Source organism: Cylas formicarius, unplaced genomic scaffold, assembly GCF_029955315.1.
Source record: "Cylas formicarius isolate icCylForm1 unplaced genomic scaffold, icCylForm1.1 PGA_scaffold_8__14_contigs__length_24414737, whole genome shotgun sequence".
Taxonomy (NCBI): domain Eukaryota; kingdom Metazoa; phylum Arthropoda; class Insecta; order Coleoptera; family Brentidae; genus Cylas; species Cylas formicarius.
The window spans coordinates 14,625,199-14,642,897 of NW_026844361.1; the positions used below are offsets into that span (position 1 = coordinate 14,625,199).

The following is a 17,699-nucleotide window of genomic DNA, read 5'->3' on the forward strand; positions in this document are numbered from 1 at the left end:
GATGAATTTCGTGAAGGTCGTCCAAAATCGGCGGTTGTCCAAGAAAACATTGATCCAGTGCGGAAACTAATTTTGCAGGACCGTTATGTGACTTACCATTTGACATCAGCTCAAAAAGAGACTCGTGTTGATTGGTCGAAGAAGATGCTAAACAAATGCGGTGAAGGCATGTGAACCTGAAAAGAAGCAGCAGCCGACTGTGAGAGTCTATCAGAATGAGATTCAGAATGAGATCGTGGAATAAAGCAGATATCCACATGTTAGAAGAAAACATGCAAACTAACGCAGAATTTGAAGACATAATGACATTTGTCTTCAGATGCTAAACAAATTGTTTTGAATGTTTACAATTTTATAAGAAATTCAAAAGGGAAAGTAGGATTAGCAATAAAAACAAGTGACATGACCAAAGTTTCAAAGTCAACGCAAGAAAAATTGTTGCAAATGGGTTAGCCAAGAGAAAATAGAGACAAGATACTGGTACTTCGCGCGAAATATTCGAGGACTGGTTGGAAAGACTGCTGCCAAAACTATCGCCAAATACCGTTATTATGTTTTATAATGCCTCGTATCATTCAGCTCAAATTTAAAAAAAATCCAAATACTTCTTCAAATAATGAAGAAAATAAACAATTTGATATTTTGAAGAGAGCTACACGAAAAACGACTTCTTTAATTATTCAAACTAAAACATTTTAATAAAGACTATTCAAGCGATTATTAGAAGACATTATCGATAGTGACGATTTTTTAAATGACTGATATTTTATTATTATTATATTTAATATTTTCTATATTAATAAAACATATTTATATCCTACTTGATAGTGTACGTAGATAAATTCCTAGGACGGTCCTGGCATGGTTACGGGTAAGGGTCTGTTCAATAGGGTGTCCTACAAGGGGCTGCGGTTTTGGAGTAATAAAGAGTAGGCAAAGTTAATCACGGGGTCGGTTGTAAAAGCACTATAATTCTGGTCGAAGTATATTTTCGACATCATGAACCGCCATGTCAGTAGTAGTAGTTCCATAAGCAGTGCCGCTCTATGGATATAAAATATTGTTAACGCTGCGACATTGCCATCTTCCGGTCCGTTAATAATAATAGTAATAACGTTTATTATTATGCATAAGTGTACGTAAACTAGGAAAACATGCAGCAAAAGGCTTGAAATAAATCGTAGCCACTCAGGCAAATCCCAGATACTCTTAAAGCCTCATTTAAAAAGAAAAATCATTGTTTCAGGTGACAAATAATAGGCCTTATATATAATTGGAAATCGTTATGATTTGCACAAATTTTTGAATTTACCAGGCAGAAGTGAAAGTCACCTTATACAGGGTGAAATGCACAATAAAATTACGACGATTTTGCGAAAGGTGAAATACAAATATTATTTCTTCTTTCAATTATTTCAAAACTTGTTACAATAAAAAAATATTTACTGCCGATTATCCTCGCCAAGAAATTTTTTAAACACATAAGTGGAATTTTGCTACGAACCTAAGAATTTTCTAGCTTAAGATTGCCACATAAGTGGAATTTTGTTACGAACTCAGGTTTCTAGGCCAATATCCAACTCTTGGTCAGTAGAGTTTTCCATTTAACCTAAGAGTTTTCTGGCTTAAGATTGCCAGATAAGTTTAATTTTGTTACAAACTCAGGTTCCTAGGCCAATATTCAACTCTTGGTCAGTAGGGTTTTCCAATTAACTTAGGAATGTTCTAGCTCAAGCTTGAGTGGAATTTTGCTACGTACTTACGTTCCTAGGCCATTATCCAACTCTTGGTCAATAGAGTTTTCCATTTAACCTAAGAATTTTCTAGCTTAAGATTGCCACATAAGTGGAATTTTGCTACGAACCCAAGTTCCTAGGCCAATATCCAACTCTTGAGCAGTAGAGTTTTCCATTCAACATAGGAATTTTCTAGCTTTCAAAAATATGCGGTTGTATAAATTTATTTCAAAAACTTATTAAAGACAAGAATTAAAATCAACATCAGAAATGGTAGGAATCTAATACTGAACGAGGTTAATAAATAGACTAAAGTTGTTACTTAATGTATGCGATAGACATGCAAGGTTATAAATAATTTTACTGTGTGTGTAATTCACGTCGGAGAAATTTATCGTTTTCCAAAAGAAATCCAACAGAGTTTTGATTTTGAATCTTTATATTTATTGATATATAAATTAAAAACATAAATTAAATCATTAAACTAAAACGAGAGAAAATGAAAAATTTCTTACTAGCAACAAATCAATCTATGTAATTACAGGGATTATTAAAAATGGTGGACAACCTATACCGTAAAGTGCACATAAATATAATCAATATTACATATTATTTATTCAGATGAAATATAGATATAGAGGTAAGGATATTATGAAAAAAGACAAATTGTAATAAAAATTATTGTACAACTTCTATTATACTAGTCACTTTTCGGTAAGTCAGACTAGAGAAATAATAGGAGGCTCTACAGTGTTTTCTAGATGTTATCAGCTTCCCACATTCTTGCTTCTACTCTTTTTCTTCAATCACATATTCAACACATTTCGTTTTTCACTTTTCACTGTTTTTATTTCGCCTTACAAGATGGTTGCGGCGTTTTTCATTTCAAAAGTAGAGTTATGTCTTAATTTTTCAAAGAAACTTCCCCAGGCTACTGTAATACTTTTTACAAAACTTCTGGATTCCTCCGGCGTCGGTTTTTGCTTGGTCTAAGTTGCTGACGTTTCGCCAATCATCCTGTTGGCTTCTTCAGTTTCAGTTTCAGTCAAGCTCTGAAAAAGCCAACAGGATGATTGGCGAAACGTCAGCAATTTCGACTAAGCAAAAACCGACGCAGGAGGAATCCAGAACTTTTGTAAAAAGCAGAGTTATGTCTTGCTTTCACATGCACCTATACCATTTTTTCAGCATCTCTCAGGTATGTGGACTGCTGAACACTTTTAAAGGAAAACTCTCCTATCTGCAAGACAGAGAATACTGACTCACGATATCATAATCTTGAATTAAATCTGTATAAATGGAAAACCATTGCCGAGGTTAATTGGACCATAAAATATGTATATCTTAACAACATCAGCAATATCAGGTTTTTGTGCAAAAATTAATTTTAAACTTGGTTTCACTTTTTATTTTTATAATTTGCCCCATATTTTACCATAAGCTGTGCTATCAAATTTGTTTAGTTCTATATCGACTTCAATATCACCATCGGTATCTTTATTTTTGTTTTCTTACTCTAGTTTCCTTCTTCCGAGCTGTTTCTTGACTCAGAACGCATCAGAACGAGCATCAGAAGTTCTCAATATTCAAAATAAAAAATTCTGGTCAGTATTTGGAAACAAAATTGATTCTCACCCGTTTTTGATGAATACTTGGTTGGTTGTAAATTTTTAGATGGCCAAACATTGACTCCCCTGTACATTTCATTGCGAAGTTATAATATAGCTTTTTGAATAAAATTTAATAAGTCCATAATAATATGGTCTTATGCAGATCTAGAGCAGTATCTGAAATGTTTTCAGTTTATTTTCCCCCTAAAACTATACTTTGGATTTTAATAATTAAAAGTATTATTACCCAATTCGAGTCCAAAGGCAATGTAATGAATAACTGCTAATGTTTAACTGAAAATGTCGATAACACACCAGAAGAAAGAGACAATAGAGATTTAAACATTTTACTGCATGTGGAGGAAAACAAAATGATTAGTAACAGGATTCTTGCGATAAATGCGATGAAGAACGTAGAGTAGCATTTTGTTTTGCAAAAAAAATTAAGGAAGTCCGACTAGAGAAACAGCTGGAATTTGGTTAGTTTAGTTTGAAAGAGTCTTTATAGCTTCCACTGGCATGTCAATATCACGATATTAATTTTTTTTACGAGTCGGTAGGAGGCACTTCATGTCAAAAACTGCTATTTGCATGGGTTTTTCGAAAATTTCAAATAACATTTTTAGCTAAGATATCATTTATCCCCTCTGAGATATAAATAAAAATTAATTTAAGAATACTTTTTTGGGTAGGTATAATAGAAGCAGAATTAGCCGTTACCATGGCAACCGCTAAGCCTACTTTGTTACTTTACCCTTTTCTTTTTATATTGACGATTTTTAACTATAATTTTTTAACTATAATTTTTGGCGATTATTATGGACAAATTAGGACAAAATCTAATTTAACTCTAGTAGAAAATATAAGCATTGCACGTTACGTCTTTCGTATCTGGTACTATTACTATGCCACTGTTGGAAAATATGTTTAATAAATACATTTTTATTTATATCTCAAAGGGAAAAAAAGATATTTCCATGCCGTTCCCACTTGTCAATGTATGCTCGCAGGGAGTATAAACAATGACGTAGAAATTCTTTAATAGTATGTTTAAATTTTCTATTGCTCATCTTTTTCACGGTACCTGGCAAAACATTATACAATTTCAGGTTCAATGAGTTGTTCTCAGACTTCCTCAGTTTAAACCTAGGCCGTCTAAGGAGATCCCCCGAACGAGTTGAATAGGCATGGCAATAGGAATTAGCGCTAAAGTTTCCTTTCGTTCTCTGTATCTCTAATAACTGGTAGTAGATATAGATGCAAGGAAGGGGCATCACTTTGAATTTTTTAAAATAAGGTTGACAATGGTCCCTATATCCTATATTAGCAACGACTCGAATGGCCCTTTTCTGCATTCCAAAAATCTCCACAGCAGCTGAGGAATCACCCCACAGTACCGTGCCATAGCATAAGTGTGAATGCAACAAAGAAAAATAAACCATAAGCAGAGTCCTTGTTCACCATTATATTTGAAATTTTCGAAATAATCATAAAAATAGCTGTTTTTGACATGAAGCGCCTCCTATCGATTCGTAAAAGAATTAATATCGTGTTATTGAATGCCAGTCGAATCTTCTACAAATACTCTTTAAAACTAAACTAAGTTCTTCGAAATCGGATTAGTCAAAAAAAGTTATTCAAGTTTTTCTAAACCAATATTTGACGCTTCCCCCACCCTTACACTGACGAGATAGAAAAAAGTAGTTAAAACAAAAAAGTTTCCTTATCTAGAGAATATTACGCTGAAACCAATTTTGATATAGGTTAATTTGGAATATTTATGAGAAAACCTTTTTTTTCTATTTTACAATAGATGTTACGTTCCCTAGCGGCCATATTATGTAGCATGTAGTCCAATTTAATTACAATGTTTTTTTCTAAGTTATAGTACTAATGGTATAATGGCATGAGAAATATTAAAACTTTTTGCAAAAATAGGGTTTTAAAAATTAAGATGGCAAATTTCGCTTCCTCATAGCCATTTTAGAACCCCGTAGAAAGGACCTTTAAGGTTTAATCTCCACCATTTTAAATACATGCCTTCACAGCTGCCTCAAGACGCACCTTGTATATGCAGTAAACAACTTTGTGATTCATTATGCGATATATGATCAAAGTCTTTTGGTCGATGTTCAAATGATAATTAAAAACCTGTACATAAAACCGTGGATTGTTAAAGTGCGTTTTCGCATACATCTAGCACCGAACAACCTTGTTCTTTTCGACCCGTGCATAGCCAAATAAGCAACTTGTTTTTTCAAAGGCACATAACTGCCATCGTCGCGAAAAACGTAACATGTTCACCGAAATTTTCTTTTTAGTTTTCTTCACTTGTTGTGAATCCTTCGCCGCTAATCTGCGTAAGTCTTTAGTAAAATAGAATTATCATTTCGAGGTGCTAATTGTGTTAATTACTGTCTCAAAAGCCGCCTCCAAAAACATTGAAAATCAAAATTATTAATAAATTAATTGTTATTCTTAGCATAGCTCCACATTGAACTGCCATGAACGTCAAATTCTGAGAAAATGTCATTGTTGTCGCAAGTTTTTCATTTGGCCAATGAAAGTTTATTCGGAATTGAATAATTTTAACAATAAATTTTTTAAGCTCATTTGTAAATTCATATTTTTTAGAAAAAAATTGAATAAACACTTGAGTACACAGGAGTCCTGGATATTCATCTTAAAAAATTCGAAATTACTCAAAAATAATTTCAAGAAATCATTTCCCAAAAAAATTCAAAATTTAAATCTTTCTTATAATAGATGAAATACATAAAAGACAAATAAGTGTAAAAACCAAACGGGCCAGAGATCTCACACATTTTTGCAGTACTTTTCGTAGATGAGGATTTAGACCAAGCATTGACAATGTTAATTAACATCATTATGTGCTTTTAAAAATCGTTTCAAACAATTTATTCTATCTCTGAGCCTCGAAGCAATAAATAACTTAACAAATACGAATGCATAACGAACAAGAATTGCAGGAAATTTTCAAAAAAATATGTATTTACAAGAAAAAATAACAAAAAAATCGTGGAGAAGATCAAGAATGAAGAGACCAAGATCTAATTTTAAGATTTGTTTGCTTTCAATATCAAATTTACAGCAATATTTATTTCTTTTAAAATGTTTATATTATGTAGGTTAGATTGTGTATTTTATAAGAATTATTTAGAAACTAATGCAAAATAATGATAAAACTAGAGAAGAATGAACCTTGCTTAAAATTGATACTTATAACAGACAACATTTTGATTAAGATCTATTTAATATGAGTTAAATGTTTGAAACATGTTAGACAATAGAGAATGTTTCACTTCTTACAAGAGATAATTATAGAGACTCGTGTACTTTTACTTTGTTCTTTGACGTTTGAATGTGATTTCTTTCGAAAGATCTTTCTCAATAGTAACACAGATATTAAAAATCAAAATTATTTAAAGTTTATTATGCTAGTATTTTAAATATGGATTTATATTTAAAATACACTTGGAAGGAAGTAAGTGCTTATTGAAAAAACTAGCAAAAACTTGAGCCAAGTTTTTCATTTGTTAAATAATTAATTCTATATGGGATTTAATCATTTTAACACTAAACTTTTTCCGAATGTCTGAAGACTATGTGACATGTGGTTGGATAACAATAGAGACTGATTTAAACCACTTATTATTATTATTATCTTTATCTGAAACAATACATGCGAAAAGTTTTAAACTTAATGAAGTTCATTTAATTAAATGGATCGTTTTAACGTAGAGAAGAATCAACCTTGCTTAAACTTGCAATTTAAATTATATAGACTCCCTCAGTGTGATAATTTTAGTGCGCACACACAACAAAAAAAATCATTCCTATCTCCAAGTAGTTATTCTCAAAATTAAAAAAAAATGTATGTTTTTTTAAATTATTTTCAAAATTTATAAAATTTGGTGTAGTTGATCTTAATACTTTTTCAGTTTGTGACCCAATAATGTAGTAGATAATTATAGGTAATTATTATAATTATAGGATATCTCCCTTTCTGCGAACGACCTTGTTTAATTAATTAATTTATAAGTTTATACTACTGTTTATTTGCCTTTGAGATGTTGTAATTAGGAGATGCTTTTTGGTACCATGTAGTGTTTGCACCTAAATTCAAGATAAATAAGCACAAGAATAATAAATAAAAAATAATTATAAATAGTAATAGTATAATAGTAAATATTAAATAGTATAAATATATGTAAATATGTATAACAACATTATTATAAAAACCTTGATAAATGTGTTTAATGGTAAAAAGGTATCGAATTAATAAAAAAAAAACTGCAAAAGTGTATATTGCTTCCATATCAAAAAGTTTCGACTATCATGATAACATGAACCTGCGACATGAAAAAGGGCTATGAGAAAAACTGATGCCATTATTGTATTAGACGACGCAGCTTTCCATTCAAGAGTTTTAAATAAACAACCCACCACACCTACTGTAATATAAATTTCCTAAAAATATTATGTAGCTAAACCAACAATTGGGGTTTATTAGTCAGTGACCTTTGGACCCGCACGACAAGACTGGATTTGCGGGTTGGAAAGAATTTTTTTTTCTATATCACATCTGCACAGTTTTCTTCATTGAGATCAATCATCAGTCTAAGGCAGCACGTTTAATTTTATCTTTAATTATCAGATTCCGCGTAGTCAGTTTGTAAATTACCCAAAGTAGTATTGATTTTACATAATGTTCGGTAAATTTCTCAGTTTGCAGAAAACTTCCACATTTCTCATGTTAAAGGCAACACCTTGGTATGCTAATAAAAACTAAAAATGAACAGGAATGTAAGTTGTGAGTTTAAAAGAAATGACATTTACTCTTTGCTCATTGTCGTGTAAATATGATTTCTTCTGAGAGGCCATACGCAACCAGTTCATCTATAAATGTCAAGCGGTTTAAATTTGCAGTGAAATGAGGAGTAGTCAAGGTCTAACGAAGCACTCTGTGTAACTCTACGCGGTGTGTTCAAAAAGCCAGGAAGATTTTAAGTTTTATCAAAAAGTATATATTTATTTATTAAGATTAACGTTGTCCCCTTCAAAGTTATCTTCTCCAGATATAATACATTTGTGCCAGCGTACACTTCTAGGCACATGTGTACCAGCATAGCAAAAAAAATATCGAAAATCGAATGTAGGTAGCCTGCCCAATTACAAAAGTCACCTTACCTCTTGAACTAACCTCGTATACTGCTATGGTTCCGTCTTCCAGCGCCCGAGATTCAGAAGTGCAAATTGGGTACTCCCGACTTCGAAGAATGCATGAAGAAAAGTATAGACTTCGCGGGACACTTTTTCAAGAATGGTATCGTATGGTAATCGTTGCTCGGATATCGAGGACTAACAGCCAATCCATTGCAGGTAGCGCAGAATTCGGATTACCCAGGATCGATCCTTTTTTTGTGGACAAAATGGAAATTCAAGGGGATCCGTCGAAATCGGTGCGCTTGAATCAGAAATTCGAGAATGTCGCGCTGACCGGTCTGCTGGATTCAAAAATCAAATATTTCAAGTAAGAAAATTGGGACAAGGGTGGGCCAAATTGAACACTTTTTAAAATATTTTTTTTACGACATAATTAAGGAGAGCACTAAATGTAATGTTGAAAATGCACTCCGAAATAATTGATTTCTTAAGTACGCGTGAAACCCGCCAATGGTATCGTTTCAGGGTTATAAGAAGTATTTTGAAAATTAAGGTCTTCGTCTCTTCCTACTGCCGCGAGGAGTCCATCTTAGAATTTGTTTCGATAGACTTTCATTACCCATTCTTTGTACATGGAAGTACCATTTGTGTTGTTTCGTTTTTATATCATCTATGATGTTGTGTGTGACTCCCATAATTTCCCGTATTCTTTCATTTCTAATTTATTCTTCAGAAGTTCATCTCTGTCACCTTTAGCATTCCGTCCTAATTCCTTTCTCTTAGCGACCAAGCTTCACTACCATATGCTCTTGACAATCGAGTTGTAAATTTTTTGTTTATTCTGTTTTTGCGATACTCTGATCCCATCATATGCTGTTTAATAATGACATAGCTCTCCTACCTTGGATACATCTTTCCGCGGTTGGTTCATCCACGTTTCCTTCTTCTGATTTAGTCTGTATAATACGCTGTTCTGTTCCAAGAATTAGGTTTTATTGTGTCTATGCATATGTATTCTGTTTTATTGATGTTCACTTGCAGCCCCATTATATTCTCAATTACCTTTCGTGGAATGTCCTCTATGTCATCAAAGTCTGGAACCAATTTTACTTGATCTTCCGCAAAACACAGTATGAAAAGATGATCCTCACCTTTTCAGGGATTGTTGCAAATATATTTTAAATAATGTTGGATAAATACTACACCCTTACCTCAGTCCTTTATTTACAGGAAATGCTGTAGAAGTGTTTCTCCCTACTTCCACTAATGCTTCGTTGTTGTTGTTGTTGTTTTCTAATGGCCGATTGATTGAGTGATTTTGATGTTTGAAAACTGCTTGTTAATTTGTATATTTTTGGGGGGCCCTTTTTTCAAAGAACTCATGTCTACATGAACTACATGTCAGGCACGATTTTAAAATGAAATGATTTGGCAACATTGGATAATATTAAATTTCTCTGCAAAGCATCAGAGTTTGCGCAGAATCGTCAATCAAGCGTTGTAAACTGCTTATGCGCAGTTTGGTTGTCTTGGGCGTCGTGCTACTGTGTTCGTGTTGCGTATTTCTAGTGTTCTAGAACGTATAAATATGGAAGGAAGACACTATGCGAACAATCCAAATAACTTTTGTCATATGTGTGGTAGTTATGTCGTAGTAAAGCAAAGACAAACTACAATTTATTTTGTGAAAAATGTATACTACGCTTGTTTTGGTGTAAAAATTGCTGATAAGTCCTAGGCTCCTCATACTGCCCGGTCCGTTTGCAATGAGGCCTTGAAAAACTGGCAAAAAGGAATTAAGAAATGTTTAAACTTTGGTGTACCAACTATGGCCAGAGCCTACGATTCACAGCGATTGTTATTTTTGTTCTTGCAATATTCAAGGATTCAACAGAAAAAATAAGAAACAAATTGTGTATCCCAATCTTGACTGTGCTATTCGACCGGTTTCGGGATCGCGAAAAAGAGGTATGTCTATATTTTACACTATTCAGAACCTGGTTTCAAAATTAGGATATGTGGCCGTATATAAAATAAAAATGGCGAATGTTTAGTACCTCAACTAAGAGTAGTTTAAAAGGCGTTTTACTGCACAATGGTAACGAACTGGCCTGGGTTCCCATGGTATATTCGATACATTTAAAAGGAACGTATAAAAGTTTGGGACTTCTTTTAATGAAAATAAACTACCATGAACATCAGTGGATGCTTTGTGGTGACCTGTGCAGGCTCCTAAGACAAATAAAAAAGATTTGCCTATTCATATCAAACTTGGCTTGATGAAGCAGTTTGTTAAAGCCCTATACAAAAATGGACAGTGTTTGAAATATTTGTGCCAGATTTTTCCAGCCATATCTGATGGAAAGACAAGAATTTTCAAAACACAATGGCCAAGGTCGAGAAAAACGCCTAGGTTTCATTTAAAGAAGCAATTGATAAGTTTCTTGGGAACTCTAATGGCAAAAACCAATAAAGTATTATTCAACACTTTCATCGTCTAGACTTCAATATGAGTTTGAAAGTGCAGTTCCATTTTTCACACTTGAACTATTTTCCTGAAAATCTTGGAGAACAGGGAGAGAGGTTTCACCAGGACGTTAAGGAAGTGGAACGGCGATACCAAGGCAGATAAAAAGATAATAAAAGATAATATAACAACCTAATGTCCGGACAATGCAGCTTTTTGGCAAAAAGACGAAGATTTCACTCAAAAAAGTCTGAATAAAGTTTTCTTCCCCTTTTTTTTTAACTAGGATTCCACTTTTTCATTGAATAAAACAAAATGAGTATCGTTTTTTTTTTCCTTTAATATCTGCGAAAAACCTTAGGTACGTGATACAAATAAATCAATAGAATTTTTGAAATCAGCCCACCAAAATTATATGAAATCAGTCGTCAAAATAAAAAAAGTTTGATTTTATAGACTTGTGCAATTAATGGAACTTTTTGTATTCCGATCGGTGTTGATTATTCGGATTTGCGTTCTTTAAAATTTCAGATATATTCCCGACGAGGGCAAATGCGTGTGGGAATTGGACGTATTCACTCCGGCGACCCACATGATAGCCGATTTCGAAATGACAGGCCAAATTCTCCTTTTTCCAATCAACGGGCACGGCAAGTGCACCGTGGATTTGTGTAAGTTTTCCTTCTAGCTAACGGTAGTTGGGTAGACTTTTTTCCAAATTTTTTTACCGGAGATCTCGGCAAAGGAGGCAAGGGGGCAAGGAGGCCCTCCTCAAAAATTCACCCAATTTTTTTTATTATAATTATAAATGATGGTTATTCGTACATTTTTAGAACTTTGCGTAATAGCAGGGGTCAAATGGAGCGCATAAAAATTAAAAAAAAAGCGTTTGCATATTATTATAACCGAATTATAATTAATTTATTGAAAGAGCTTTCGAAAATCTTACAAATACCAATAACAAATTTTTTAATAGATAGAAAAATAGTTACTAATCAGTTGCGTTATTTTTTTTTATTAAATACTTTTTAAAAAATAATTATAATTTTATTATATATTATATTATATAATTATATAAAATTTGGGTAAATTTACTTAAAAAGTTATTCAAAAATAAATAGACTGGATTGTTAAGTCACAAAAAATAATAAAAAGTTTAAGTGGTCCGCCTTTGTTTAGTTATAGCTATCTGGATAGTTGACTAACATTTTTTAATTAGAAAGTGAAATCAGTAGTTATTCTTTTATGATTACTAATAGTATTAGTATAAACGATAAAATGTACTTTAGAAAGTTTCGTTATACAATATACGATTCCTATGTTAATGAGTGAGAACTAGAATTTTGCATTAAGAGAGAAGGCGTAGTAAACGCGAATGGCTGCCTCGTCTGAATTTTTTCCTTTTGCAATATCCTTGGCTAACGATTTTAGCTCACGTTGATTGCAGATGTTCAAGTTTGATAAATTTTTAATTTAGGATTACGTATTTTTGCCAAAATACGTATTAAATGAAATGAGTCCAAGCATATAGTTGTTTTACGTTATCTCAAGTTTTTTTATATTTACTTTCTCTTTTAAGTACATGATTAGCACATCCTCTTCAACTGCTATCTGATATTAGTCACATTGTCAACAATTATACAGCTCACATAACTTAGCCTGGCTTTGTTTATCTAATCATTTTTATAAGATTTAAATCGCATAGAGGTACGAGGTTAACGCCAAAATATCCCTGCGTGACATAGGTGCAGCTCTAGTATCACGATAAAACTTATATGTATATATATATATATATATATATATATATATATATATATATATATATATATATATATATATATATATATATATATATATATATATATATCTTAGTAGGCTGCAAAAAAAAAATTGAAGTCTTGCGTCAAACAGTTTTTTATTGACAGCATTTTAAACAAGACGTGTCCGAAAAAATGTCGCAAATAATGCAAATTGAATATAGAGCAGTCATCAAGTTTTTGACAAAAGAAGGGTTAGCACCTAAAATTATTAAAGAAAGGCTGGATGGTGTGTACGGCCAAAGTTCTCCTTAGTATTCCTTGAATGGGACAGGAGTCCCTTGAAGATGATTCAAGAACTCGTCGACGAGTGGAGGTCATAGCGGAACATATTGTTGCGATTGTGGAAGAGGTGGTATTGAGCGATCGTTTAAAGGTCAAGGAAATCTCAGAAAGTACTAAGCTTTCTGATAAAAGTATTCGTCGAATCCAGCCTGATTATTTAGATATGCATAAGTTTAGTGCAAGATGGGTTCCTAAAAACCTTTCGGCTATTCAAAAACAACGCCGTGACGAGTGTGCGCGGTCTGTTTTGGAACTCTGTGGGTCGGAACCGAAGCCTGTGATAGAAACTATTGTGACGGGAGATGAAACCATGGTTCTCTATTATGACCCTCTATCGAAAAAAGAATCAATGGAGTGGCTTCGTAAGAGTGAAGCACCTCCACGACAATTCAGAGTCTGCCAGTCAACAAAAAAGGTGATGGCCACGATCTTTTTTGATTGTGAAGGAATTCTTTTGATAGATTTTAAAGAAACTAATACCACTGTCAATGGTAAATATTAAGCAACATTATTACATAAATTGCGAGACTACATACGTGTAAAACGTCTAGGAAAACTGACCAGAGGCGTCCGTCTTTTGCACAATAATACATCTGTCCATACTGCTGGTGTTGCACAAGCTGCCATTTTAGAGTGTGGGTTCCAACAGATAAATCATCCTCCCTATAGTCCAGATATGGTCCCCAGCGACTAATATTTGTTTGGATATTTAAAAAAGGACCTACGTTTACGGCGGTTTAACGACGAAGTTGAGTTAAAAGAGGCTGTTTTAGCTCATTTTGCAGACAAACCAAAATAATATTTCTTAAAGGGATTGAGTTCTTAATTAAGAGATGTAATAAGTGTATACTTTGTTTCTTTAATATTCAGGTCGGGAAATTTTGGCACTGCCCTTGTATATTATCGGATTTTTTTATGATTCATCATACGACTTGGTCCTTAGAACTGAAACTAGTTGTTTTTTTGTATTTTCAAAATAAAGATCATGTTGACTAAGGAACTCTTGCAATACCTCTTTTTTGCGTTATTATTGCGCTATGATAGCACTATCACAAACTATTACGCGGAATATTTGGAAGAAAAGAATTTTTTCCCCAATTTACTAAAAGTGTGCTTGTCACGTGGTGAAGGTAGTTTGGCCACCCAATTTCGAGCCACAGTGAAAAATAGATTTTCCTTTTTCCTGTAGATGCAGGTACCTCCAAAATGCAGTTAGATAAAGACTTCTGCAACCCTTTTCTTTCAGACAAATTTCCTCAGAAATTCTGCAGACATCTTTACATGTTACACATAGCTGTAATTCCAAATCAGTATGACCTCGGAATTATATCTTAGGACATTAACAAACATTTACACATTCAAATGTACATAGTTATACTAACCATACGTACATTACATTACCTACATAAATTTTTCATGTTTTGTCTCTACAATATTTTAATATATTTTTTAAAATCTGTGATTATTACCGCCTTTTGATATGTTATGAATGAACGAGTTGAATTTTTTAATACTTTTATTCATAGAATTATTCAGTCCTACATTATCTGTGATTCTGTTTGTTATTTAAAATTTCATAAATAAGTTTACTCTGTTATTGTTTGTGGTTGTGTGTTTTCATATACTAAACCCGCTGGTGTTTTATAATCGAGAAAAAATAAAATTTTTACCAGTTTATTTTGCAATTTTTACATTTTACCAAACAAGGTTATTCCATAGGCACCCAATGCGCGAAAGAATATGAGTTACGTATTTGATGCAATGAAGATTTATTTAAAAATTGTGTACATCTGAACAAGGCATGGGTACAATTTTATTTTTTACATGTTCAAATATGTCATAATTTAGTTTTTCGTCTAAGATGAGGCCTAGATATTTGGTATTCTGTATTCTTGATTAGAATATTTTTACATTGCTTTGCGAGTAGAATATAATGCAAATAGTTTTTATTGAAATACTTCAACGTAGGATCAATATTAACGAAGTACGCTATTGCATTATCATCAGCAAATACATGACAATACATTAGAATTCTATATTTCTTACATTCAAAGAACAGAGAGGACAAAGTATCGAGCGCTGAGGTCTCCACTTTTCTTTAGAGCTAGTAAAAGTGTAAAAGATTTTAGAAACATATGAGTATTACCCCTAATGGCCATTTTTTCGATTTTGCTCAAAAGTACCTGGTGGTCTACAACATCAAATGTTTTGCCAAAATCCATTCTCATCTAAATAATACACATTTCTTTTTTATAGTAGAAATTGATGAATTTCAAGGCAATATTTTTGTCTCCGTTCCACCAATCTTTGGGTCTCTTTAATGCGACTGGCACTAAATCGATTATTTTCTTTTAATTTCTGTTGCAATGATTGAAGTAATGGAATCCGATTGCTCTCATACTTTCACTCTTTCTATTTGCTATGTTAAAGCTTCAAGAATCTTCACTGATGCCTTCTCAAACAGTTTTTTAAAATTGAAATATACGGGCTATTCTGAGCCAAACTTATTTGAAATTTTAATTTTTAAGAGGAACCCATGTATTTAAATTTTATTGTCTTTTTAGTTATTTATATTTAACTTTACTGGATTAGTCGTTCAAAATGTCCACCCAGTTACTGTATACATAGTCTAGTTCTTCTCAGAGTTGAAGTGGTAGCTCTGCTAACGGTCTCTAAAAAGTAATCTAACTGATTAAGATCAGGTGAACCTGACGGTCAAGGAACTGGTGAAATTCTGTTAACTGTCGACTAAAGTGAGAATGTGAGGCCATATGTTGAATCCACATTAAGAACATCATTTAGCAATATCAATTATAATTGTACCAATGAGGCGGTCATCACTAATGCCAAATCGAATATTCACCGAAAATTTATCTTGAAAATGGGATTCCAGAGTTTGTCGTTGATTTTCAAGTGTCCCACAAAGTAAATTCCTGGTGTTATTGATAGCGTTACTCTTCTGTGGTCTACATTTTCTTCAACTCACGGTCTAAAGATAAACAATGAATCACTGAAACACCACTAATACCTTCCTGTACTTGTAAATCGATTTTTATTGAATTATTGAGTGTATTGGACATTGAGTTTATGATTGGCCAGTTGAGTTATGACCATTTATCGCGTGCCGAACTATACTAGCCCCATTTTTCTATATGTTGCTTCGGGGGCAGCGAGAAGGTTCCTTTATTACTTCTTTTTTATCCGCTCACGATTATTATTCTTTCGGAAAAGGGACAAATCTCCATCAATATCCATGTTTTTCTTTTTCCCGACTATTTGACTCCATAAAACGCGCTTAATTAGTGTCGATATGTGTTTCCAGTTAACGTCACCAACGAGCATCGGGCCCAGTGCGAGCACTATTCGAAGAAAGGCAAGACATTTCTGCGCCTAAAAAATTACTCGATGAAGATGCACGTCGGTAACTGTCGTTTCGTTTTCCCGAACCTGATGCCCGGAAACGAGCAGATATCCAAGGAAATCCAAAAAGTGATCGACGAAAATTCGTTGGAAATCTTTAACGACGTCAAGAGTGGCTTCGAGAAGCTACTGTCTTCGCTTCACGAGCGAGCGTCGAACGGCATGTTCTCGAGGGTTCCCGAAGACGAATTGTTCTTAATGTAGATTCATGTAAATAAAATGTGTTGACGTTGGAGGTGTTGTTCTATTTACTTTAATGTCTAAATTTGTTAGGATCAAGAGGAGTGAGAACATTATCATTTGAGCGACAACAAAAATCATTGTATGCTCCAAATAACCAAAATTCCCATATAATTCCAACTAGTTACAGTGCTGTTCCGATGCCCACATAAATTCTAACATTTCCCCACAATGCCCCCCAATTATTTTTCTAAACATATTAAAGTTGGCGAAATGGCAAAATTCAATAACAATTAAAATACAATACAATAAAATAATAATAAAATTCAAATAAAGAATGTTGTTGGTTGGTGCCGTTTTTACGCCCCTCATTTAGCTCTATTTTTGGAATCCATCTTGCAATGATAACATTATCGTCGAGAGAGTTTTAACTGGAACTATCACGATAAGATAACATGCACAATAGGTATGCTCTTGAAAACAAACAATGAACCGATAAACGCGTAGGAATCTATAGAGAGGATACTTATATAAATTATGAATCACTGATTTGGTACAAGCACTTGAATCAAATCTCGAAGCTACGCATCGATCAAAACAGGTGTATATTTATAAAAATGGTTCTTTCTGTCTCCTATGACAGCATACAGAATTTGTTTCAAATTCAAGTGAAGAAGTTGCAACGCATAACAGATTCATATAAAGTTTTTTCTTATAAACCTCTATATATTTGTTTATATACGAATTCTGTCCTTAATGGATATTTTGATATTTGCATTTCGCAAAATTGTATGAGTTATTGCAACTGCACTTATTGGGATGTCAAATGTTTGCATTGCATTCAGTTCTTTTCACGGAAGTTGCATGTATTTTTTTGCAACTCTGCTATATAGATCTCACTCACTCTAAATGAAAAATGTGACACACAACGTCTTTTACATACTTACTCTTTTCTTTCAATCTCACATACAACGTAATGAAAACAATGAAATTTAAA

General features: G+C 33.1%; 1 protein-coding gene across 1 annotated transcript; it reads left to right on the plus strand.

Annotated features, from left to right (window-relative positions):
• The first annotated feature begins 5,516 nt into the window (after positions 1–5,516).
• On the plus strand, positions 5,517–16,757 carry LOC132706295 (uncharacterized). Its single transcript, XM_060677552.1, has 5 exons — positions 5,517–5,706; positions 8,601–8,693; positions 8,750–8,900; positions 11,532–11,671; positions 16,425–16,757. The coding sequence occupies exons 1-5, from the start codon at positions 5,643–5,645 to the stop codon at positions 16,724–16,726; spliced, it is 750 nt and encodes a 249-aa protein (XP_060533535.1). The 5' UTR covers positions 5,517–5,642; the 3' UTR covers positions 16,727–16,757.
• Positions 16,758–17,699: the final 942 nt, after the last annotated feature.